The sequence below is a fragment of the Pleurodeles waltl genome, chromosome 4_2 (assembly GCF_031143425.1).
Source record: "Pleurodeles waltl isolate 20211129_DDA chromosome 4_2, aPleWal1.hap1.20221129, whole genome shotgun sequence".
In the NCBI taxonomy this organism is placed as follows: Eukaryota; Metazoa; Chordata; class Amphibia; order Caudata; family Salamandridae; genus Pleurodeles; species Pleurodeles waltl.
In genome coordinates this window covers 534346682-534373499 of record NC_090443.1, presented here as the reverse complement: position 1 = coordinate 534373499, position 26818 = coordinate 534346682, and the positions used below count along the sequence as shown (strand labels likewise).

General features: G+C 44.5%; 1 protein-coding gene across 2 annotated transcripts in view; it reads right to left on the bottom strand.

Moving 5' to 3' along the window:
• The window catches only part of RGS8 (regulator of G protein signaling 8), a 292063-nt gene that overhangs the window by 196212 nt on the left and 69033 nt on the right, over positions 1–26818 (bottom strand). Inside the window, exon 1 of one of the 2 annotated variants that reach the window (XM_069232062.1) lies at positions 12017–12105. The exons of the other annotated variant lie outside the window; for it this stretch is intronic. Within the exon in view, the coding sequence (XP_069088163.1) occupies positions 12017–12081 (65 nt within the window). The 5' untranslated portion in view covers positions 12082–12105. Of the gene's footprint in view, positions 1–12016; positions 12106–26818 lie in introns of those variants that run through there. 2 annotated transcript variants of the gene reach the window in all.

Genomic DNA, 26818 nt, shown 5'->3' with positions numbered 1-26818 from the left:
AGTATGTACCTGTTCTGGTATTTCTTTGGGTATTTGTGTTATTTGTTGTTCTTTGGCCCAGGTTTCATCTAAATATAGGCCACTGGCTCCGCAATCCAATAAAGCCAAAGTTCTTGCTTCGCGGCCATCAGTTAAATGGAGGATAACTGGTAAGAGAAAAAGAGCAGTTCCTTCCTCCCTGGAAGAGCAAATAGAAGGTATATCACGATATCCCGTCCTCACCCTTCTTACTGGGGACGGGAGTTGGCGTTTCCCAAGGGCTTGGTTGGACGAATGGGGCAAGCGCGAATTAGGTGACCAGCTGCACCACAATATAGGCAAAGCCCCTTCCTTCGTCTATGTTCCCTTTCGCTGGCGGATAGAGGTCCGCGAGCTGTGTCAATCTGCATGGGCTCTTCCTCGGTATTCCCTTTGGATTCAGGGCGGGCTTCCTCGGAACGATGGGCGAAGGGACGAGATGGTACTGAGTGAAAAGGCAAACGACTCTTCTTTTTCTCCATTCGTCGTTCATTTAACCGATACTCTATAGTTAGTGCTTGGTCCATCAACCCTTTGAGGTTTTCTATCCTGGCAGAATGTACTAGTTCATCTTTGATGTCCTCTCTTAGACCTCTACGGAAGAGTGTCACCAAGGTACGTTCCACCCAGGTTGTTTCTGCAGCTAATTGTCTGAAACGGGTGATGTATTGTAATACATCCTGACTCCCTTGTTGGACTTCGCAAAGAGCCTCTTCTGCTGACGCCTCGAGTCCAGGGCGTTCAAACATCTGTTTAAAAGTAGTGATAAAGGTGGAATAATTAGATAGACAGGGATCGTTTCTGGTTACTAGAGGTGTGGCCCAGGCCAAGGCTGGTCCTGATAAGGCACTAATCAAATACCCCACCTTGGTCTTATCTTGTACAAATTGCGAGGGGCGAAAGGCAAAGTACACCGTTAAGGCATCCAGGAAATCTTTTAATGTGGTGGGATCCCCGGAAAATCGAGGTGTAGAGGCGGCTACTGCAGGGACATCTGTGGTCCTGGAGGCAAAGGTTTGTCGATAAACAGTATTCTCAGTACGTAATTGCTGGAGTTCTTGAGCCTGTTGTTGTATCGTTGCCAGCAGGTCCTGGTTAGTAGGTTCCGTGTTTACCACTGGGTTATCCATAGTTCCGGACTGCAACAGGAATTGTGGGCGTTGCAATCTGTCGCGGTTCTCAACGGTCTTACCCTCGCAGCGGAGAGGCGTAGGGGAACGGTCCTTGTTCCGACGGGTTCTGCTCTGGCCGAGGTAGGGGCGACCCCTTCCGGTAGCCACGGTGCTGTTTGGTATGAGTGAACCACTACAGTCCGTGCCCTCCAGAAGGAGTCCCAGAGGAAAAACCCCAGTAGGGTAAAAAACCTCCACAGGAACTCCCTGAAACGAAAGGAGGACACCAGGGTATTAGGACCGCAGTTCAGGAAGGCAGGAAAACAAAGAAATCAGGAACAGACAGGATTCGCAGAAGGATATCAAATAGGAGCGTGACTATCACCAAGGAGTGTTGCAACGCAATGAACAGGCAGTTGGAATCCCCTTAAATACCCCTGGACAGGAAACAGGAAACAGGAAGTAGAACACCGCCATCTTGGATTGGGGAAAAGAAAACAGTAATGAATTAGGTATGTGTGTTAGACAATGCATGCTGGGTAGAGAGGAAGTGGTAAGCATGCTGGGAAGAGAAAAAAGGCAAGTATAAAGAACCCCCAGTGTAAGGGTTCGGTTTGTCCTAGGAACATCGGTAAGTGGTGGTGGGCAGGTGAATACATGCAAGAGAAATAAATGTTAAGCGCATAATGCGCTGTGTGCGGCCATGCCTGAAACCCCCTCGGGGTTTCAGGCTCTGCCGCGTCTGCCTTTAAGGCAGAACTTGAAAAAGGGGGAGCGGCGAGCGCCGTGACCCCCAGACCGGCTCCCTGGAGCCTTTATGGCCCTCGCCGGAGCCGCGGCGACCCCCGCGACCTGGGTGTCTGCCTTGGCGTCTACCGCGGCCCGGGCGTCGGCCGCGGCAAAATTAACGTGCCGCGCCGCGGCAACCTGAGCCCGCGGCCGCAGCGAGCGCTGCGGTGTAACAGTGTCTCTTTTGTGATGTAAACGCAGCACAAAGTCTTAGTAAATATACCCCTTTGTGTGCTTCTGTGCACGCTGCCCTCTAGACGCAGTCTGCACCCAGCTGCTGGCCATCTACAAAATGTAAGCACATTCCATTTTCCCTTCCTCTTCATCAGGGATGGCCCAGACATAACCCTTTGACATGCTTTCCCAAATGTCATGGGATCAAGAAAAAAAAAGAAAAAAAACAGAGACATTGAGGCAATCGTAGCTGGACACTACTATAAGCCTGATTTAGTGGTTGGCAGAGGAGATTACTCCATCACAAACATGACGGATATCCCGTCCACAGTATTACAATTCCATAGTAGCCTAAGTATATCGTAATACGACGGCGGGATACCCCTCGCATTTGTGACTGAGTGACCTTTCCGCCAAACTCTATATCAGTCCCTAAGTGGGTGTGTGTGTCTCTAATGAGCTGGTTCATAGTATACCATGGAGGTACCTTACCTTTGGCAGGAGGATGGGGAGGCTGAACCCTTCGAGGTTCCATTTTCCTACACCCTTCCCAGCATCTCCTCCAAAGGCAGCAGCACTCAGTGTACCAGTCTTTCTCTAAATCTCTGGTGTCGTAGGCTGCAGACAGAGGGGGAAGGAGCTGGAAAACTGGTGCCTAAATAGTGGTGTGCAAAATTTGTATAAGGTGCTTTTGCTTAATTAACAAATTTTAGCAAAATTACACACAATTATGCATAATAACAAAAAATGCAAATCTGTCATTTAGTAGTATTATTTAGCGCAAAATGAGTCCTTGCATCAATTTTTGATGCAAGGACGCATTGTATACCCCAAAATACCGAAATTAATAAAAGCATTGTGAGCAATAGCAGTTCACGTTCTGTCATTCTCGTGCATTCACAATAAATGTTACCATGAATGGCGCATAATTATGCAGCATGGCTTAATGGTGTAATTTGTGGATTTTTGCTAAATAAGTGTAACACAAAATACAAAAACTACACACGTACTTCTCAACTCTGATCCATATTGTGAGTATTTCCCAGGGGTAAGCAGGCACCCTGCAATAGTGAGTACCTGAACGTGCTACTGTCCATTTTAGTAGCTGCGTACAAAGGCCTGCCCCTAGGAGGGATCTTCGAAACACTCAGAGAAATAATATTGAGTCTGAGCATGCAAATTGGAAAGTTCGAGGACAATAGAATTTATTCTCACACAAGAAAAGGGCTTCTAAGGATCAAGGAAAATATTACTTTATTAAGGATTTTTTATATTAACTAACCAATAAACATTCAAGAAGGATACACCTGAAAGGCCAACACCTGTTTCACGACATATATATTGTACTCTGTTGTTTCTTCGGGGCATACATTTTAAATTTACATGAAGGTAAAGGGGAAATTTTAAACTTGATCCCAAACTAACAGTCACAGATTGTGTAAAAGAGAGATAGGTGGTGGGAAGAAGAATGTGAGCGAGAACATGAAGACAAATGGGAAAATATACATAATATCATCAAAATGCCAAATACAGGTAAAAGAAAATGCTGAGGTGTGGCATTAGAGTTCAAATTCATGTAATGTGTGAAAATAATTTCTATTGACTTAAAAACTGTCCAATTTATGTCTAGCTGAGCAGTGTTAGAGGGAGACACGATGTATTTTTGAGGCCAGGTGAGGTGTTGCATTTTCAAGGCTGTTGTGCTAGTTCTTTACGAGCTAATTCCCCTCACTCCTTTTTTGAGGTCTGAGCATATATTTGCCAAGACAAGTAGACTGAAAATGAAATGATCACATGTGTGGACATAATAAGTTGTACATTTGTGTTGAGTATCAGATGTTTCTTAGCACCTTCAAGGGGCACCTCACCCTTTGTGGCCAGTGCTAATGGTAAGCTCTCACGTCTCTGCCATCCCATTTTCCTGAAGCTACTCCCAGAATAGTAGCTTCGTCTCTACCAGGCTTACTCTGATTTTATGGAAACCGTTCCCAAGCTAGGAAAGGCTACAGAGAGGCCGGAGTGGCTAGGTAAATTGGTGCTTCCGAAGGCTTGATCTTGAGGAGTATGGCACAATGGCAGCTGGTACAGGTTTCCCATCTTGCTTGGCGGGGTGTCTGCGTCTGCACCACCTAAGCTAGGATACCAGGATCCAGCTGGCTTGGCCAGACAGCACGTACTACTGTGCACACTGTCCTACTACTACGCCAGAATGCACCTGGCTGCCAATTGTTAAGAGGTTGTAAACACATCCCTCTATACCAGAGATATTACACAGGAAATTCCCTTGCGATTTTCCCATGGGGGTTAAGGCTATCCTCTATGGAAGGGATTTTAAATGTTCAGACACTTACAATTGTGTGTGAGCTTTATTTGTAGGGTCTCAGCATCTTACCCGGCCAGGTTGCAGTCTGCTTTTCTCATGCTATATGGACCATTGGCAATACACATTTAACAGCCTGTAGTGTTCAGAGTGCCTACTTTTCCATTGCTGCAACCAGACAGTCAATCAACAAAGTTATCTGCCAGTGCAGGAAACTCAAGCCCTACCACCCATATGCCATCTGGCTCACCATAACAGAAGGTTCAGCAAACAACCTGACTCACAGACCTAGACGTTAGGAAGTAATATTTTTCTGCTCAGGCCTACAGTGGCACTATATATAATTGCCTTTTATAACCAACCTTTTCTGATAGTGGTTAGTGCTGAAGAAAGCATCTTGTGCGAAACTTGTTATGTGGAATCCTCATATTCACTTCCTGAATAAGTCAGATGGCCTCATTGTTAAACGCTCATCTTCATGATCTGTATGTTTGCTCCTGTATGTGTGCTCTTGTATATATGCGTGTGAGAGAAAATATTTGTGTGTGTGTGTGTGAGAGAGATAGAGTGTGTGTGTGTATGTGTATGGGTGTGACTCTGTGTGTATGTGAGCATGAGTGTCTTTGTGCATCTGTGTGTGTGTGTGTGTGTGAATTTTGAGTGAAGTGCAGAGTCTCCTGCAATGAGAAATCACCTGGCTCTGATGGCTGAAATCAACCACTGGGTGTACACCATGAACATCGAATCAACAATACTGATAGGGCAGAATGTAGAAAATAAAATATCAGTCCCCTTTCTAAACGTACTTCAAAACTTACCCTACCCAGTCTCTCTGTCCTACTTTCAGGCAATAGACAGTGCAACCCGTACTTTTCTCTGAGTTGGGGGACCTCCTTGTATAGTGCTCCAGAAATGAACAAGCGCTGGTAAGATCGAGGAATTGCTCTTCCTGATCTCCAAAATGATTATTGGGCATCACAATTAATTGCTGTCATTCACTGGGTTCATCTCCTGGAGGACGAACTGGCCTATAGAATGGATAGAAGAAATATGCAACCCGGGGGTTGTCCAAGAGGGACAAGGGGGGGATCTCGCAAAAAAAAGCGATTGCTAGTCCTAAAGAGGTCACACTTCCTCTTTGGCACACAGCACTAAATGCCATGGGCTGGCGGGGTAAAATTACGTAAGCCACTCCCCTGTGTGACATTGCGCATTTGGGCACTCTGGTCTTGCAAGGGGACTTTGACAGGTGGGATCTTATTGGTCTTTCTAGGTTGGGTGACTTGTGGAAACAGGGTGAGGTGCTTCCATTCGCACACTTACAAAGAGAAGGCCAGATGGCACCCAGTGAGACTTATCAATATCTACAAATCCTTCAAGCCTTACAAGAAGTATTTTCAAAGGGTAAAGAGCTGCCTGAATCCTACCCACTAGAAGATTGGTTGTTAGACGAATACATGCCCAGAAAGGCGCTCTCACTCACCTATCAAAAATTGTTAAATCATTCCCCTGTCACTTTGATCCCTTTACGAGGGAGTTGAGAGTGTGATCTGGGAGGCTTGGAGGATGATGAGTGGCCAGAGGCTCTGGCCCTAGAGAGGTGGCCATAAGGTCAAACTTTCACCTGATACAGATCAAAATCCTCCATAGGATTTAATTATGCATGTGCAACATTGGTCTAAATGTGTAAAACAGATATGGCATTTTGCCCCAAGAAATGTGGTCAGGAGGGAACCTTTGTTTTATATGATATGGAGCTGTCTACACTTCAAAAATATTTGACAGATGTGATTGACTGTATCAACAGTGTGTGTGAGTGTGATATAGTACCAGCAGCGAAATGGTGCCTCCTAAATATTTGGGGTGAAACCGACCTCACTCGCATAGACCATCTCTGGCTTACACTGGGATTGATGGTGGCTAAATGCAACATAGCGTAGTTATGGGGAGCTGACACAACACTACACCTTGATGACTGGAAGAAAGATATGGACTGGTGTATGCAGGCGGAGAGGGTGGTCTACAAAAGCAGAGATTGTCCTCACAAGTGGGCAAAATTATGGGGGACATCGAATGTACATCAGGGAGAGCTGTGTGTTCCTACTACAAACACTAATCAAGATGCCTGGGGTGAAAGATGCCAGAACTTTGATGCTGCCCTTTGAATTGCCGGGGTGTGTGGCTGGGTGCTTCCGAACTTACAGAGCCCAAAAGGGAATTTATCACTGTGTACTAATATTTTCCTCACCGAGCTATTCAGTAGTTAATGTCACCATAATTCTCTCTGTTTTATGTGCAATAAAGTGATACTAAAAAAAGAAAAGAAACTATCAACTGGTAAGTAAGTCTGAATTTCCTATGCCTAACTCGACATGCATGTTTATCTTCAAGGTACATAGATGTGGAGTTACAAATAGTAAATCTATGCTTTCCTGTAAGCACTTACCTTTTGATATTGAGTCCCTTGATATCCTGGTCTCAATATTTGCATGCCACGATATTGTTGATGTTAATATTCAGTAGTAAAATACCACCACTTGTTCACAATGGGTGCCACACCTCCCTATTTAGGGTGGATTGACAGATACTGGATTTCACTGCTCAGGGTTGTGATCCCAGGCAGGAAAAGCAATCACTGTCCTAAGGCTCAGGGGGCAAAAGTCCTGCAAATCAGGGCCATTCCTTATTTTGTATTTCAAAATTAAACTCACGTTTTGAGAATTTGTTTGTTAAACACAAAAAAAAAGTTAATGCCAGATGGGTAAAAACACATTTGGCACCCACTTGGCATTCAGTTCTGGTTTCAGTGCACATGGTTTCCTGGCAGATAGACAGAAGATCCCTTTTCTGGTTAGATGGATGCTGGAGTCTTATCTTCTGCTGCAAAACAATGTGCTCAGTTTCCAAGATCCCAGCTTAAAATCTTACAAAGGCCAATACAGGTCTTCAATAATATTAATATTAGTACCTGTAAATAGGGTACAGAAATACTATCTGCTATTGCCTGTCATGAACAAGTTCACTTGCAGTATGCTATACTGCTGTGTATGTCATCTGTATACTAAAAGGGTTGCTCAACATCACTTTTTAGAATGAGGTTAAATAGGGATAAAAAAAAAACTCTTAAAGTTATGCAAACACTTCACTCTCTGTTTCTTGTATAAAAAGAGTTTAAGATAGAAACAAACTGTTCACAATACTTTATTCTTTTTAAGCTGTTGCCATCACCCAGATTAATGGCACTCCATCTAAAGGCCATTGAAGGTTGGAAGAGTACGTTAGCCATGCAGGGATTTGAACTTGAGACATGCATATTATGCCAGATGAAAGTTATAGGCATTCAACTTGCCTAGCCATCTTTCCAGCTGACAATAAGACCCATACAACGGAAGTAGGTTATGGGTTTCAATCGTAATTACATATCTCAGGGGCTTGAGACTCTGCTGGAGAAATGTGCATATAATCTACAAATCACAGTTTCCAATGTCAATTACATTACATGGTGGGTTAATGCACCTGTTATGTATTGTTGCATATTATTGCATGTGGCATGCCTGACATTAGTTAGCCTTTCAGTGCTTTGGTGTATGCCTTGTGATTGTGAGTGTGCCAATGGAGTGGAATTTCCACACAGGGCACACTTTCAATATGCACTGACCCAGTCAGTGACTAAGTATTCCCTGAGACAAATGTGGGTTTACCTGAAGGTGGGATCTGTAAGAGGTGTGGATCTTGCCAGCCTGTTATCAAAGCCTATGTGGAACTTTTGTAAGTTTGGGTTGTCTCTCAGGGATGTCTCTGGTGTGAGGGAGTGGGTCTTCTGGCAATGGGCGCCCGCAGACATTTTTTCAGGGGGGGACTGTTTTTGGTGGGGACGGTGGCTGTACTAGTGTTGACAACGTAACACTATGGCAGCCATAGTGCTACACTGCACTGTGAGCCTGCACACTAGGCTGTACCTAAGTCTAGCCCCCCCTTCCCCCCGGCCCTCCCCAGCAGGCGCCCATGCTTCTGACCCTGTGCCAAAACAAGTATCTGTGTAATTGTCACCCATTTTTGGGGGTCGTGTTGTACCCTGTATGGCACGTTTGTTTCCTATATTTCCTATGTCTAGGTGGGTGGCTGTGTTGGTGGTGGGAGTGCTGTGTAAGTTACTATCAGGACACCTATAGTTGTACTTCCGTTAGTCCCAGAGCTATTGTATGAGTAAGAAGAATGACCTATCTCTAGGTATAGAATTATTTATCTTGTTTCTTTAGAAGATTAGGTTATATAAGCCTCTGAGTGGCCCTGGGTAGAATTCTACCTGATACCGTCTCTGTTTCAAGAGCTTACCTGTACCTATGCCGCTGATGTCTTCCCTTACGTCCCAGTTCTGATTGTGCTATCCTAGTCTGAGTTAGGAGTTGCCTGTCACGTATATCAAACCGCTTGTGCAATATCTAACTGCATGAGGGCAAAGTATATTTATCAGTGAGACCAACTGAAAAGAACAATCTCACCAGATGTAGTTCATATACAAAAACTAAAGTCACGTTGCTGGATACATCTGAGTAATTGTTATTTAGAGATGTGATTGTTGCTCTGGGCTGATATCCTCTGCTCAGTCTTACTTTACGTTACGCTTTCCATAGGGCTACTGAAATTATGCGTTTCTGTGGCCGCTGCGTTTTCTTTATAATTATGGATTTGCTGCTTTGCCACATACTCCATCGTTTGCTGCATAATTTGCATATTTTAAGATGAACATTTTAGATTATAGTTTAAACAGATTAAAAGCTACTGAAAAGCAGCAATACTTGTTGCTGCACTGTGCTATACCATTTGAAAGGTTGGGTGGACATCTTCCAGTAGTTTATTATTGTTTGGAGTGGTACTAATGAGGCGAAACCTTAAAAAAGCAGTCTTAACAGAGGCAAAAATGTCAAAATAATACAGTAATACTATCATAAAATGTGCACATTAACTGGAGTCATTTTTCCTTTTCTTAGTCAATTCGGGTCGGTATCTTTTAATATTAATATTGTGTGTAGGATGGTGGTGTAAGACTATAGTTTTATCTATTTAGATTTTCTAGGTTATATGTTGGTGTGGTGCATGAGAGTGCCACTGTTTTCGCAGTATTTTGACAAGCACATGACAGATGCTGTGAGCATGATGCTAGGGAAGTTCTGTCTAGCTGTTCTAGTGTGTTGTGGATGACTATAACTGTTTGTAGTGAGATTGGAACAAGGGTGTGTGGTATTATTGTTGGGTATGGTTGCTTTTATTTGCCTGATGAGAGCCTTCACATGGGATATCGGAGGTGTTGTCTAGGAGTCAGCTAAGGATTTTTTGTAATCTTCTGATTGGGAAGATGAGTAGTGAGTTAGAAGGAGAGCACCGGGGTCTGGGTGTCTTGTGGGGGCATGGAAGGCTTGGTGCCCAGTGGGGGCACAGGATACCAAACGTGACGCTTCCGGTCTCCGGCAGTTTTTATTTTCTCCTGGCTGTTTAGGCTCCCAGCAGCTCAGGTTGGTGAAAGCTAAGGCAGACTTCATGTTGACAACTCCTGCCTATACGGCACACTTTCTCTGTTTGTGCCATGGCGAATCTTTAATAGATGCACCATGCACGAGCATGGAAAGTGTGCCATATTACAGTGAAAGTACACAACATCCTTTAATTGATCCACAGCACTGCACCATGAAAAGATCAGTCACATTATTTTTATTCAAAAAAGTGAATAAGTGCAAATGTTGTGTTTTTTATTTATTTATGTTTTTTGCAAATTTCGAAATTCCTATATTATGGCCAGCCTGAGTAAACCAGCACAGGTGTTAGTATCTCTGCTGGAAGATCTAGCTTACCTTTCAATGCGCACAACTGCTTGTTACCTGCAGCAAGGTTCCATTCCCAGACCGTATAGCTCCTAAATTTATCCTGCAGCTTAGATCTCTATCTAAACTGCAGATCCTAGGTTTGCATCTTTGCAGGGCCAATTTAACCTTTCACTCTGTAAAGTGCAACAACATAAATGGATTTAAATAACATACTGTTAACAAATTTCCTGGATTGTGATTTATAAATGATGTATTTTTAAAATGAATTAACATCTGCTGAATTCTGGTGTGAACTTCAACACCCAACAGACTACAGCAGACAGAAGATGGCATGTACATCTAGTACAGATATGCTAACCAAAATACAATAACTTTGGTAAAATAGTAGCCACCTCGTGAATAATGAGTTTTAATCATTCCTCGTCCTCCATCTTTAACACAACCCATGGTGCCATCGCGCTTACAACACCTCATTAGCACACCCGTATCAGATTATATGTAAACTTTGCAATTAAAACATAGTACACTTAGACGTACCCCCGGCACCATCATTGCACAACCTGATTCTGAGGCATAAAGTTTACATAGACTTGCCAGCTTCACGCCGTATTTACGACCACCTGCTTTCAGTTAAAATATGCCACAGCAACGTGCACGACACATTACATCAAAGCCACATACACAACACAATGCATCAAAGCCACATAATTAGGCCTTCAACCTAAACAGCCAACCTGAGTTCAGCAATTTACTAAAGTGCAGCCCAGGAGGACTAAAAGAACACAGTAAAATATGTCGTTACATTCCTCTGATCTACATCAGGGTGCGGCCGGCATCTCTCCAATACGATTCACATCTATACATCACAAAACAAAAATGTCTACAGGCCACTTTGATCCTGGTCCACAGCAACACTAGAAACGTAAACGATTCCTGGATTCCAAACGTGCAACGGGTGTACCAGATGGCAGGGATGCGCTACATTAATGCAGATAACATAACCTGTGCGCGGCATGCAGCACATGGAAATACTCAGATCATCCATTAGGTCATCTCTTCACTGGACAGAGAGCAAGAAAACAACACCACACCACAAATATCAGGTGACTGTTGTTAGAAACAAGATGACACAGGGTTTGCTACGGTGAAAATAGTTTGACAAAACTAAGGAGAGGGAAAGAAAGGTGAAAGGGAAAGCCTGGAGGAAACGTGGGATGGAAGGAAGAAGGGAAGGAAAGAGAAGGGAGGGGAGAAAGCAGGGAGGGTGAATGAAGGAAGTGAGGGCGGAGTGAGAAACGTAGAGGCTGTAGGGAATGAAATAACAGAAGTACAAGATGGGGAGGGGAAAGAAAGGAGGATTATAAATGAAGTGGTTTGGGAGGTGACAAAACAAACAACAGTGGATTAGAGGGGGGAGAAGAGAAAGGAGGTGTAAAGAAGAAAGAAAGGAATGGAAGGTGCGAACAAGCAAGGAAGGAAGGCAGTATTGAAAGGAGGGTGACAGGAAGGGAGGAAGAAATGTAGGAAGAAACAAAATAACAATGCCAGGTCGGGAGAGAGAGAAAGTTAGAAAAAGAGAAAAATAAGGAAAGAACGAGGTAGGGAAGTTGTGTACGGGGGGATGACGGTAGGAATAGAAGGAAAGAGTGAATGAGGGAAGGGGGATTATGAATGTGATGAGCACAAGCGAAGTCGGAAGGAGGAGGGGAGCCGCAGGGACGGAAGATCAGAGTGAGGAAGGAGACGGTGTAAATCCGGGGCAGAGGTCAGGCTTTTCGTACCATTGACGGGATCTCAGAGGGGACCCTGCTTTCGTTGAGCTGCTCCTCCTGAGCACAGCATCCATCGAAGCTCCTCAGGCCGGTGTTCAGAGATGCATCTGGGATTCCGGCCGCAACATCCGGAGCCAGACTGCCTTAATCCACCCTGGATCCAGCTGTGCATCATATCAGCCTGACTCTAAATCCACCCAATCCTTTGAGCTGTATCACTGTCAGAGGACAGGTGATGAGGGGCACTAAGTTCTCACAGGGACATCATTGTACAGCTCTGCTGCCTACCAGCTGCACGCCAGAGACAAGTGCTGGCTCCATTAACACTAGTGCGCATCCCTGGTCTGGAGCTCAGCGATAATAGTGCACAGCCCCGTGCTGGATCTCAGTAATAACTGTGCACAACCTCGTGCTGGAGCTCAGTAATAATAGTCCACAGCCCCGAGCTAGAGCTCAGTAATAATAGTGCACAACCCTGTGCTGGAGCTCAGTAATAATAGTGCACAGCTAATAGTGCACAGCCCCGTGCTGGAGCTCAGTAATAATAGTGCACAGCCCCGTGCTGGAGCTCAGTAATAATAGTGCACAGCTAATAGTGCACAGCCCGTTGCTGGAGCTCAGTAATAATAGTGCACAGCCCCGTGCTGGAGCTCAGTAATGATAGTGCACAACCCCATGCTGCAGCTCAGTAATAACAGTGCACAGCCCCGTGCTGGAGCTCAGTAATAATAGTGCACAGTGCCGTGCTGGAGCTTATTAATAAAAGTGCACAGCCCAGTGTTGGAGCTCGGTAATAACAGTGCACAGCCCCGTGCTGGAGTTCGGCAATAATAGTAAAAAACCTTGTGCTGGAGCCTGGTGATAACAGTGGACAGCCTCATGCTGGAGCTCGGCAATAATAGTGCATAACCATGTGCTGGAGCATGGTAATAATAGTGCACAGTATCGTGCTGGAGCTCAGTAATAACAGTGCGTAGCCTCATGACGGAGCTCGGTAATAAAAGTGCCCAGTCCCGTGTTGAAGCTCAGCAATAATAGTGCACAGCCCCGCACTGGAGCTCAGTAATATGAGTGCACAGCCCAGTGCTGGAGCTCAGTAATAATAGTGCACAGCGCCGTTCTTGAACTCGCCAATAATAGTAAAAAACCTTGTGGAGCTCGGTAATAATAGTGCACAGCCCCGTGCTGGAGCTCGGCAATAATAGTGCATAACCCTGTGGTGGAGCTCAGTAATAATAGTGCACAGCCCTGTGCTGGAGCTCAGTAATAATAGTGCACAGCTAATAGTGCACAGCCCCATGCCGGAGCTCAGCAATAATAGTGCACAACCCCATGCCGGGCTCAGCAATAATAGTCCACAGCCCATGCTGGAGCTCAGCAATAAAACCCTATGCTGGAGCTCAGCAATAATAGTGCACAACGTTGTGCCGGAGCTCAGTAATAACAGTGCACAGGCCCATGATGAGGTTCACCATTAAAGGTGCACAACCCAGTGCTGGAGATTAACAATAACGCTGCACACTTGGTGCTGCAGCCCACCAATAACCTCGCACAGCCCATTGCATGGTCACATCAATAACAGGACATAACCACATGCTGGAAAGTAGCAATCATAGTGCACAACCCAGTGATGGAGAGTAACAATTTCATTGTATACCCTGTTCTGTAGCACATCGATAACCCTACACAGCCCACTCCTGGGACAAATCAATAAATGGAGCTCGTCAATAATAGTGCAAAAGCATAGGGTAGAGCTCATTACATATAGTGCACAGCCCAGTGCTGGAGCTCAGCAATAATAGTGCACAACCCCATGATGGAGCTCAGCAATAATAGTGCACAGCCCCATGCTGGAGCTCAGTAATAATAGTGCACACCCCCATGCTGGAGCTCAGCAATCATAGTGCACAGCCCCATGATGGGGTTCATCATTAAAGGTGCACAACCCGGTGCTGGAGATTAACAATAATGCTGCACACTTGGTGTTGCATCCCACCAATAACAATGCACAGCCCATTGCATGGTCACATCAATAACAGTACATAACCACATGCTGGAGAGTAACAATCATAGTGCACAAGCCAGTGATGGAGAGTAACAATCATAGTGCACAACCCAGTGATGGAGAGTTACAATTCCACTGTACACCCTGTTCTGCAGCACAACAATAACACTGCGCAGTCACTCCTGGGACACATCAATAAGTGCAGCTCAGCAATAATAGTGCACAAGCATAGAATAGAGCTCATTCTATATAGTGCACAGCCCAGTGCTGTAGATTAACAATAGCGCTGCACACCCAGTGATGCAGATCATCAACAACACTGAATATGCCTCTGATGGTGCTTATCAGTTGGTCGTACAGTGCAGTGCAGGTGCTCATCGATAACACTGCACAGGCCAAAGCTATAGGCCACGAACACCAGTACTATCGCCTATCAGAAACAAGAGAGAGCCAACAGCTAGAACTCATCACTAACACAGTACAGCCCTTTGCTGTTACTCAGCTACTAGTGCCTAACCTCGTGTGGGAACTCAACAGCACTGCCCTTTGTCCAGTGCCTCACCTTACAATAATACAGAACAACCACTGCCGGAGCTCATGTGATACACCAAACAGCCTAGTGTTTGCGCTAACCAGTAACACTGTAAAACTCACTGCTAGATCTCACCAGTACTAGTAAATGGCTCTGAACTGGAGCTCCTCAACAGCACTTCACAGCTCTTTGCTGGAGCTCACCAACAGCACTTCACAGCCTTTTGCTGGAATTCACCAACCGCAATGCACTGTGTCCAGCACTGCAATGTAACAGTAACAATGTGCAGCCCTTTGCTAGGACTTGTCAGTAATACCATATAACCCCTGGGCTGGGCCAATGAATGATACTGCAGACCGGACCTGGAGGGCATTAATGGCACCTTACAAACCGAAACATCAATGACACTGTACAGTCAAGCCCAGGAGCTAATCGATAACACCGCACATTCAGCCCTGAAGGACATCAATGGCGGCACAGGCCGGACCTAGAGCTAATGAATGGCACTGCACAGATCGGACCTGGAGTTCATTAATGGCACTGCACAGACCGGACCTGGAGTTCATTAATGGCACTGCACAGACAGGTCCTGGAGCTCATTAATGGTACTGCACAGACCGGTCCTGGAGATCATTAATGTCACTATACAGACCAGTTCTGGAGCTCATTAAAAGCACTGCACAGATTAGTCCTGGAAATCATTAACGGCACTGCACAGACCGGTTCTGGAGCTCATTAATGGCACTGCGCAGACCGGTTCTGGAGCTCATTAATGGCACTGCACAAACCGGCCCTAGGGCTCATTAATGGCACTGTACAGACCGGTTCTGGAGCTCATTAATGGCACTGCACAGACCGGTCCTGGAGATCATTAATAGCCCAGTGGAGAACACACCAGGGGCCATGATACAAACAAGGAGCACTTTCATAGTTTGCACTCCAGCACACCTTTCAAAAGGTGCACCGAGTGCAAACAGGGAAAGTGCTTCTAATATGATGAATGTGCTGTCCTCAGCAGCCACCAACTCGAGTTGCCAAGGGAAACATCGCATTCAAGTGAATCATGGTGCAGCTGTTTAAAGCAGCTTCATGTTTCACTGTGCAGTGGCAACCTGCTCGCACTTTCAAAAGGGGTGGAGTGACTGCACCTGCCTGCAAGGGGGTGTACGGGGGTGGGTCCATAGCTGTGGTGCTACATGTGTGCCAGAGCTATCAGTAGGGGCAGCACAAATAATTTTGGAATCTTCTGTAATACCAAAGTGCCCTGGGGGCTCACAAACTGGGCATATATGCCCGTTTCTTGCCCAGGGCCCTTTGTATAATACAGCCCCTGGAGCTCATGAATGGCAATGTACAGCCCAGTCGTCAAGCTCATCAATGGCACTGCACAGCCCAGACCTGGAGCTCATTATTGGCACTGCACAGACTTGTCCCGGAGCTCATTAATTGCACTGTGTAGCCAGGCCATGGCGGTCTAAAAACTGGGCGTTCATGTATGTATCTCACCCAGGGCACTTTGTGTACTACGGCCCCTGGAGCTCAGTAATGGTTCTGTACAGCCCAGACCATGAGCTCATTAATGGCACTGTACAGACTGGTCCTGGAGCTCATTAATGGCACTGCACAGACTGGTCCTGGAGCTCATTAATGGCACTGCACAGACTGGTCCTGGAGCTCATTAATGGCACTGCACAGATTGGGCCTGAAGATCACCAGTGGCACTGTCTCTGGAGCACATCATTGATGTTATATAGATCAGGCCTGGGGCTCATAAATGGCACTGTACAGCTCAGCACTCGAGTACATCACTGGCACTGTACAAACCAGCCCTGGAGCACATCAATGATACTGTACAGATAGATCCTGGAGCTCAATAATGGCACCATAAAGCTCTGCCCTGGGACACATTAATGGTACTGTACAGTTGCGTGCCATAGTTCACTCATTTTTGCAGTGTTGTTGCCCTCTCAAAACCAATCATATCATCTTGATAAAGATGAACTCCATACTTACATACTGAGTTACCAGGAACCACTTCACTCTAGCACAGCCACAGATGTCTATATTTACCTATATATGCGTCTAGACATTACTTAAAGCTTCTGTCTACTGTATGTTCCTGAAACCCTGCATGAACATTTTGACATTGACCTAAAACTTCTGACTACCCCCTCTCATTTTTCTTTCAATGGCCTGCCTCCTCCATCCTCTGCATGCCTCCTGACTCTGAATACAGCCTAATCTAAATCTTGTGCACATGTGACCTACACTGGTCACCCCCCATGAAGACATAAAACCATGGGTATCCCCGAGTAGGGGCTATAATGCATGGACCACAGAAAGGTCGGTCCTCCGTCTACCAGTGTATCACCCACCAGAAACTGCATAAAACCATGAGCAGCGTCAGGGTAAGGCCACAAGGCCTGGACTACTACTGGTCAGCACTCCCTCTGGCCAGCCCTAAACGCACCTGAAACACTCATAAAGAAAATTGAGATAACCGTCTCTAGTTAAAAGAGTTAGAATTCTTTGCATTCCTTCCACCACAAAGTGGGCCCTAGCGAGCACAACCTTTCACCTTGTATAAAAAGCCACTTACATTACAAATGACCCCAGAATTATCTGGATGGGAACATTTTGCCCTCAGTCTGAGATATGCATTCTGCCTAATATTAACCCACTGCCAGATTACGGCTTCGTCGAATGAATGAAAGACCATACTGAACAAATAAATACCTTCGAAACAGAACAAAATGGGGGGGCATATTTTATAGGAATAAATTGCAATATCCTGCACCAGCATACTGCCACTGCCCACTACCTGATATAGTAATGGCGGCGGAGCCAATAATTGACAATTCCATTACACAAGGTCAGGCTCAATCTGGATATTGAACATACCCGGGACTGGACCCCTCCCTGCACGAAGTGCCCTCACGAGACCTACTTCCAACTGTTCCCAATTGAGCCCTCAGCCTGCATATAATTTACGTTGCAACTGAGAATGGCCGAAGCACCGATACTAGCCAAACCTGGCGAGCTCTGGAGGCCTCTAAATACACTTGCCGGCCTTCTAGCATGCAAGCGAAATAATAAATAGCACAGTGGGGAAACGCTCCCCCTGGTGCCCTCTCACTGTGACAGAGCCTGCAGCAAGCCCAGATGCAGCGGGCAGCGGACATAGGAAACTGTGGGGGCGCTATGCTGGGTGCACCGGTGCTGAATGATGCTATTACCAAGCACCACCGCTCAGCTAGTGTGCCTGGTGACTCAAATGCCTGCCTTTCCGGGCACTTGTGTGACCAACTATACTTGGTATTGCTGTCAATTTATGAGATCGGGCCACTATAAGAAAACGTGACCAGGGAATGAAAAAACATGCTTGTACCCACATTGATGGGCAGGGCCGACTTTAGCCCTTTTAATGCCCTGTGCGACAATTTTTGTTGGCGCCCCTCAATGACCACCTTCGGCACAGATTCGCTCACTTTAACAGTGCCCTCAAGTCTCCAAAACTACTCTCTCTCTCAGATGCATTTACTATAGGTTTACTAGTGTAGCGTATCAGAGCATTTTACATCACATACACATTATACAGAGGCAAATCAATCATATGGGCCTCATTTCCAAGAAACTGCTGCATCGGAATCGATGGACCAGTTTTCTTGCGCCAGTCCTGGAGCCCTTAACAATGCCATGGTAGCACTGTATTTATGACATAGCGCTCCATGGCGCATGGTTCCACAGATGCGTAAAAATTTCGGACACATCTGTGGCGCTAAACCTCAGACATTGCTGTACTTGCGTCAAAAAAAAGATGCTACTACAGCAATGCGTGGAAGCCTCCCATGTTAAAAAGCCCTGCATCAGTTTAACTCCTGCTCTAAGCAGGCATTATATTTTTGATGCAGTGAAGTGACATAATGACGCAGTGATATGTAGTAACTTTGACTGTTCCAGTTTGGTGTTGCTTTTAATGTGGGAACGCCCACCCTGCATACATTAAACCTGGCACAGGTGTAATGTGGCGTAGGGCTTTACAAACTGGGTGCAATGGTCCCATTGCACCAGTTTGTAAATGTGGCACAGTGCAGGGGACTGCTTGTGCCACCACACCATAAAAGAAAAGTGATGCTACGATGGCGCAAAGGGCTTGTAAATAAGTACCTATGTGTGTAAATCTGTGTATAAGAAATATTAAATAACACAGAGGACTACAAGGTGTAGGTGTCACGGCATCCATTTTTAAGAGTGCTTGATCTGGAGAACACAAACTCAGAATTTTAAAAATATCACCATAGTTGGAGATTGTCTTTACTAATAAGAATTGATTTGTATCCAAATTAACCTTTCTGCAACATTAGGAAATTAAAGGCTGGGGGTAAAATGTTAATGCTCTAACCTATACATTGCAGTTTCCATGCAGCTCTTTGATGGCAGTTTCTAGTTCACTGTTTATGTTAGAATTGTAACTTATAACTTGCAAGTAACTAAAGGATATTGCATATAAAAGCAGCAACCCACTAACCTATTTACATTATAAGCACTTTGTGATCTGCACGGTACACATTCTTTGCAGCAGGCATATTAACCGTCTGCACTACTATGATGAGTTAAAACTTCCAATAGACAAAACTCAATCTCTCTCCAGAGGGTCCATTAACCATTGGAGTTTGTTTGACATTTTAATTGTTGTAAATTGTTGGAAGCAAGGAACTCATGCTTTTAAAAACATAGGCCCAGATTTAAGAGGGCCTAGGGCATCCTTGCGCCACAATAGCGTCATTTTTTTTCTCCTAATGTGGCCCAATGAAGCTAAAATTATTGCGCCAGATTTACAAAGTGATGCAATGCATGCATTATTTTGTACCCCTTGGGCCACATTATGCCTCCGCCAGGCATAATATGTACAAGGGGGGATTCCCCCATTAGAGGGGCTGAAAAAATAGTGCAATTTTTCACACCATTTTTTGCTGCATTTTGAACACCTGCTCAGAACAGACATTAAAAAGGGGCACACGATTATTTATAATGGGCCCCAATGTACTGTTCAAGGTTAGCATAAAATTGTTTTATGCTATTGCCCCCTACCCTCCTCCATGATGCGCCGTATTTCAAATACGGCGTATACATGATGGTGGTAGGGGAGCACTAAGGGGCGCAAGAAAAGTTGCGCTGCATTGGGTGCAACACCGCCTTACATAAATCTCCCCCAAAATATTCTTGTGAACACGGCGCCCCCTCTTGAAGTCTTCACCCGGCACGGTGGCACCCGTTGCACCGCCCTAGAGCAGGCCCTGTTGATGGGTTCCATTAATGGACCTACCTTCTTCGCACCTCCAGCTCCTCCTTAGTTGACTCTAGCTGAGGACTTTTTTGATATATAGGACATCCCTTGAGCGACACTTGTTTGTATGTAGGCTGCCTGTCCCCTTCTGATGCCCACATCTGGGTCAGAATAATATCAGATCAGCAACTCCCTTCACTTTGGAGTCACTAATAACACCTTGCTTCCCCCCACTCTCTGTAGGGTGCTCTTGTCATCATATTGATACATTGCAGAGAGTGAGGGGGATCCAGCCATATATGAGATCCAGCAGTATTGGCATCGCTGGGGATAGGGGTCCTGGTGGCTCAGGTGCCCCATCTGTAAACGACTTGCGCCAGCCCCCCCCCCCCCCCCCCCCAGGCTCCACCAACGGCAACAGCTGCAACCAGCATAAACAGAAACTGCTTTTCCAGACTGAGAGCAGCGATGTTGTTCCTATTTACATTTTTACATTTCATGTTTACTTACTATTGCATTCCGTAACAGATTTTTTTTTTTTCAGGATGGTGTGTGTCTGTAGTCTTTTGATTTATGTAAAATGCACATTTCATCATGTATCTCCATGGTGGGGCACCCCTGCCGGTTCTATCTGTGGCTATATGAGTGCCCCCTCTAAAATTAACATCTAGAGATGCAACTGTCGGGAGCTGTTAGTGAGCCTGATCAGGGTTCTGGGCTGGACTCAGTGAAATATGCTGTATTTGTCCCGGTGTAATTTGCTGACACCGGTTGCACAATCAGCAGCACCCACAGGTTGACTGCTTTCTGTTTGGAGCAGCAACCTGCAGGTGGCGAGAGGGATTTTTTATTTTCAATTCTAGCTGGGCCTAAAGCAAAGGAAACATTTTAGTGGCCATCAGTCCTCCTTTTGTTCAACTATGATCCTGGCTGGGAGCTATCTGGAGCCTATCACTTAGATGCCAATACAATGGAGGGAATCAAAGGCACACAACGTGATATCACTTCAAAAGTGCTTAAGGGAAACTATAATTGAGAGGCAGGTTTTTCACTTCGTTCAACCCATGTATAAAAAAGATCTGCATTTACTGTATGAATGTTAGATGTGTCTGTCTGTAAGAGTCATTACAGAAAATGTAAATAGTACTTATTTTTTAAATTCTTTTATAGTGCTACTCATTGCACCGTGGGATGTTGGAGAGCTTTACTTCACACATACGTTATACTTTGGCAATACATAATCCATGTGTAAAAAACAATGTTTAGGATGTGTTACACAAGATAATAAGGGTTCTTAGGTGTAGGAGTCCCATATTGTCATAGCTGGTAGCCATTATGTGTTATCAATGTATGGTTGGGAGAAACACAAAGTCAGGATTTAAAAGGTAAGGCAGTGGTTGGGACTGTCTGTCACAATAAGACTGTATTATTAACGAAAGGAACCTTTTTAGCAGCTTTATAATGATGGCAGATTGAGAAAAAAAAACAATAAAGTGCTTTGCAATTTGAATGCAGCTCCCTGATGCTTCCTGTGATCTGCATGTTATATGATGTGCTATGCAGGAAACACATTTGCCCTCTCTGCTACTTTTATGCCAGATCTCTCTAGAAAGTGCATTAGTCAGTGAAATCATCTATATAATTTTTATTATGACCCCTTGAGATTTGCTGGGCACACAAAAATCTTAGTAGCAGGTACTTTAGCCCCATAATATACAGACTTTGTGACTAGTTAGGCCAGACAAGATTTACTGTCACATCTGTCCTTGTTGCAAATTTCTTTGGACCCAGCCATTTGCAAATCAGTCTTGACCCTGTACCCAATGGGAACAGTCCAGCTCGAACTGCCAAGCCAGTTCCTCCCTGGACTGGAAACAAGCATCCTGGGACCGGTTTCAGTTTATGACCCCCTCATCAGCCAGGCTAGCTTGGATCTAATAGTGCAGTGAGCATGGGACCCACATCCATCATTTGTGTTTCTTTGCCTTTGTCACCCTAAATGTGCCGGGTATGCCCAGGCGTGGGCCCCGGGCTCATTATGCCACTGGATTCAAGCTAGCCTGGCTGATGAGGTGTGATACCCTGAAACCGGTCCCAGGATGCTTGCTTCCAGTCCAGAGATGACCTGGCCTGGCAGTTCAGGCTAGACTGTTCCATGAGGAATAGGGTCAAGACTAATTTGCATATGGCTGGGTCCAAACTGGGGTGGTGTGGTGAGCAAATGAATTGATGGATTAAACGCAGATCTATGACTGGGGGTGAATGTTTCATTTGTTCCGCATTCCGTCCATCATTTGTGTTTCTTTGATTTGGTCGCCCTCAGTTTGCCGGATATGCCCAGACGTGGGTCCTGGGCTCACTATGCCACTGTATTCAAGCTAGCCTGGCTGATGAGGGGTGATACCCCGAAACTGGTCCAGGGTGCCTGTTTCTGGTCTCGGGAAGACCTTGCCTGGCATTTCGGGCTTGACTGTTCCCATTGGGAACAGGGTCAAGACCGATTTGCATATGGCTGGGTCCAAACTGGAGTGGTGTGGTGAGCAAAATAATTGATGGATTAAACCCAGACCTATGACTGGGGTGAATGTTTGATTTATTTAACATTCCGCCTATCATTTGTGTCTCTTTGCTCTCTACATGTTATGCATAGAATAATATAGATATATTTAACCATAAGTTATAAATACATTTGGTAAGCAGATCTAAAGAATGTCTATATATTTCAAAAAACGTATATATTATACAGATTTGCAGAAATACACATATCTAAATATATACATTTGATGAAATCATATGAAATTTAATCAATGGCGTTTTAAAGACTGATCTGAGAGCTCGTCAACAGTAGTGTGCAGGCAAGTGCTGGAGTATCAATAGCACTGTACAGCTCAGCAGTAGAGCTCTTCGTCAGCACTGTACAGTGCAGTGCTGTAGTGCCATAGCACCGTGCAGCCCAGCCCTGGAGCTCATCAGTGGCACTATGCAGTGCATCCTCGAGAAAACTGCACAGCTCAGTGCTATGGCGCATCAGCAGCCCCTTTCAGTCTGGGGCTTGATTCGCTCGCCCACAGTGTACTATCCAGCCATGGAGTTCACTGGAGGCGATGAACTGGTGAGTGCTTAGGCTCGGCCTAAGTATTCCAGAGGCCAATAGATTCGATTCTGATTGAAAGAACCTGGGAGCGGAATTTCCCAGACCCTGCCTCCAGGATAATGCAGGGGTTGAGTACTGGTATGTATTATCATAATGCTGCCAGTCCTACATTTTATCCTTCCAAAGTCGATATTTAGCACTCGTACTTTGAATAATAACGATGCCTTACGGAAAATATACGAAACCGGAGCAACACAACCCGAAATTGCACTGAGCCATGCAAACAGCAGTAGAAACAATATTAAACCCGTCCTTTAGTATTTGGAAACCAAGATACAATGTCGCCTTCGTGGGTTGTATAAATATTCAATATCAATAACAATAACAGAATGGTTAACTGATCGATGTTGTGGTTTGTGAGCGGCCATCGTGAGCACGGGTCCCTCTAGGCCTCCGGAACGGAGATGTCCCTCCTGTCCTGGGTGAGCCCGACCATAGCGTCACGCGCCAGAGGATCAAGGATTACCGGTGCAATAGCACGCTTTAATTAAATTGAAGATAAGCAAAATTAATATTTCCATGATAATACCCTGTCGGGCTAGCATAGGACGGCGCCGCCTTCTGCTTTGACCCAGTTTTCACATGCGCTGTTATTCCAGTGAAGGAAACAGGTTCAGTCCGGCTGCAAGGCAGTGAGCGGAAGGTCTGTCCTGGGAGCCTCAAGCTTTCCTGCTGGTCCAGCGATTTCTGCCTCCTGTCCACAGTGTCCCCCTAGGAAGCCTGACAAGCTTAAATAAACAAGATTTTAGGAACATGAAAGCTGAGAGGGAAGTAAAAAACCCAAGTTAGGATATTCTTAAAGTTGGTAGATTATTTTTAGATATCGCTCGAGGAAGATGTGTTTATCTGTATCAAGAGCCGTTATCATCTACAGGGAGAGAAAGAGAGAGTGAGATGAGGGAACCTTGGGTCTCCTGCAGCCATAGGCTATTTCCAGTGTCATTCACATACTGATAAGCCCACCTCCCTCTTCCTGGAGATGTCTGTAACTGTCATTCATGACGCACTGACCTTCACCATTCTACCAGAATATAGTAATTTCATGGGTGCAGTATCTAAAAGATTCCAGCTCGGCAGTGAGTATAATGTGGAAGGGTGGACTCTCGAGGTCAAGTGTAGCAGTTTTAGCTGTCTGCTAGATCTCAAGTAATGTATTAATGTTAAAGGGGTGCATGAAAAAATCATATCAATCAGGGTGCACTCATGAGTAGAAATGCAGGAAAGTTAAAGGCATGTTTTGCTAATTACATTTATCGATTGAAATATGGCACATGTATGGATTCATATTCAAAATATTAGGATTATCATATTACAGTTGTGATCACAGTTATTTACCATTTATTTTACTTGTGAGGAGAAATATACGCATAATCCTGTAGTTCGAATGTGCATTGGACTATGTGTTAAATTGACTCAAATAAAAGCCTGAATTGTAATTCAATGTTTAACCTTCATTGTGGAGTTTTGCTTGTGTTGCATTATTTTTCATTTGCAGGTGCATCTGCACAAGTCTCCAGTTAGTGAAAGGCATGTTGTATATTTGGGATGATGGGGTATGCCAAGATATTTTGGCAAGGACAAGGAATGGTAATGAACAAAAAAAGAAGAGAGCTCTCTTGTGAGTCCCTGGAGAAAGGAGGTACCCAAGGTAGTCCTGCTGTTTGGTTCATGAGATTTAAGTCTAAATGGAGTTGCAAATTCCAAACTATGCACAGAACATGGAAACTACTAGTGATGATGACACGGATTCTCAAAGATTCTGCAAGGTCTAAAGTGGTGTTTAGTTACTTAGGCGAGTCAGGTTCTTTCTTTCTATCCTTTGACTAGTGGGGATTCCCTTGAGGTTTAGGGGGAGAAGATCTTTCTATTCTTACGTTGGCTGAGTGGCTTCTTGCTAAGCGCATCTCTCTTGTAAAACCTCTACTGAGATTTCTGTTATGCTGACACTTCAATTATTATTAATTTCCTGAGAAATTTTTAGCTTTACCACAGTTAATTAGAATATTCAGATTCAATTAGTTTTCAATGATTATACAGGAAAATCACCATTTGGATTCTGATCATAAAGTGCTGTTTCTCATCTTTTGTATTGCTTTGACAGATGTACCCATATGCCTTATGCGTGTACAATTTAAACTGATTAGGCACTATACTTCACCTTTAATGATTCTGTACTTGTATAGTATGTTTCTAAGACTCATTTAATTCAGCCTTGAATTTGTAATACATTTTGAACTTGAATTACTGCTACGCAGATTTAATGTGTGACTTAATGGGTTACACTGTTAATTGATTTAACATTGTTTCTTTGATTTCTCTTTACATTTTGGAACTCCTAAAAAGGTCCGTCCGACGAGAGCAACAAGAAAATAGGCCAGATTCATTCTCACTAGCCAGTCAAACCCTGTTCAGGCTTCCAGCCTTCACACTGTGTTTACTTCATGGCCTCACACCTCATCTAACCACATGGATCTTGCTTGTTGCTTTACTATGCTTTGTACTTTCACGAAGCCCCTTCCAATTACACATACTAAAAGAGAAAAGGCCTGCTCATCTTTAGCGGCCATCTTGTAATGTGCATCCAAGGTAATGCTCGCTGGTGTCAGCCTCTAAATGTATGTGCTGCTTTTGGCTCATAATAATATATCAGCATTTGCTGACCAGTCTAAAGTAAACAACTGAAAATAACACAATAACATGCACAAAACAACATAACAATGCAAAATGGAACAAGGCCTTTCACAACAAAAGTCAAAACAAAATGCAGCACAACAATCACAGTACAGCACACACAACAATATCACATTGCAATAATAAAGCACAAAAAAGCATCTTCACAAAAAACAACAGAAAAGATCACCATCACCACAAAATGCCAAATAACAAATGTCCACACATGTCCTTGTCGCACACTACCACCTCCAGAATCCCATATTCATAAAATGGTGATAAATGGTGTTTGGGGAAAGCACAGCCTTAGCTTATTACCAAAACATACAACACAGCCAAACAAAGATGTTTTGTGATACAGCATTTACTGACTAATATAAAGATGAAAGACTTACAAAAACAAAGTTCCAATACACATCCACATCTTTTCAAACACATTCTTAAGTCGGTATTATGAAGGAGCAATTTTAAGTTATGGATGGCACAAACAAAGTAATGGAATGTAAATATGAATCAGGAGGCACTCTAATGAACCTAGTGTTTGGTATCACTATTCTTGACATGCAGCGTTGGCCACGGATTCGGGGGTCCACATCTGTCTATCTACTGTCAATCAAGCAAGAATTCTGAAAAGTGTCTGGGGGTTCCCACCCTTCAGCACATTGGCCAAGTGGTGGGGTAGATTAACCTATGTGCCTGTATATTGAATGTGTGCCTCCTGATTCATATTTACTGATTTCTTTGCTTTAGCAGCAGATTCTTAAGCAGCTGATGCTGCTTAAGGTTGGCACCTAATGATTATTTGGGATGGGTTTGGATGTGCTCTATGTTTGTCTTAGCTGCAATGTCAATTGTTTGGCACATAGAAATGCACTCCAATGTGTTCAAAGAAATTACAAGTGATTTACATTGTTTCTCGCATCTTGTGGGGAGGGGACGTTACCCATATGTTTAATCTCAGAGAGAGATACAGAAATGGGTAAAGAGGAAGTAAGAACAGAAAGAGGGAGGTTGGTGGAGAGCAAGAGAGGAACAAAATACCTGGGGTGAGGAATGTAGCTTGCTTGGAATAATAGACCTAACAAATATTTATAAGGGTGGGCTCTATCTATATTGGCAGAGACATGCTATAAAATGAAGGGATGGAATGCACCATAATATTT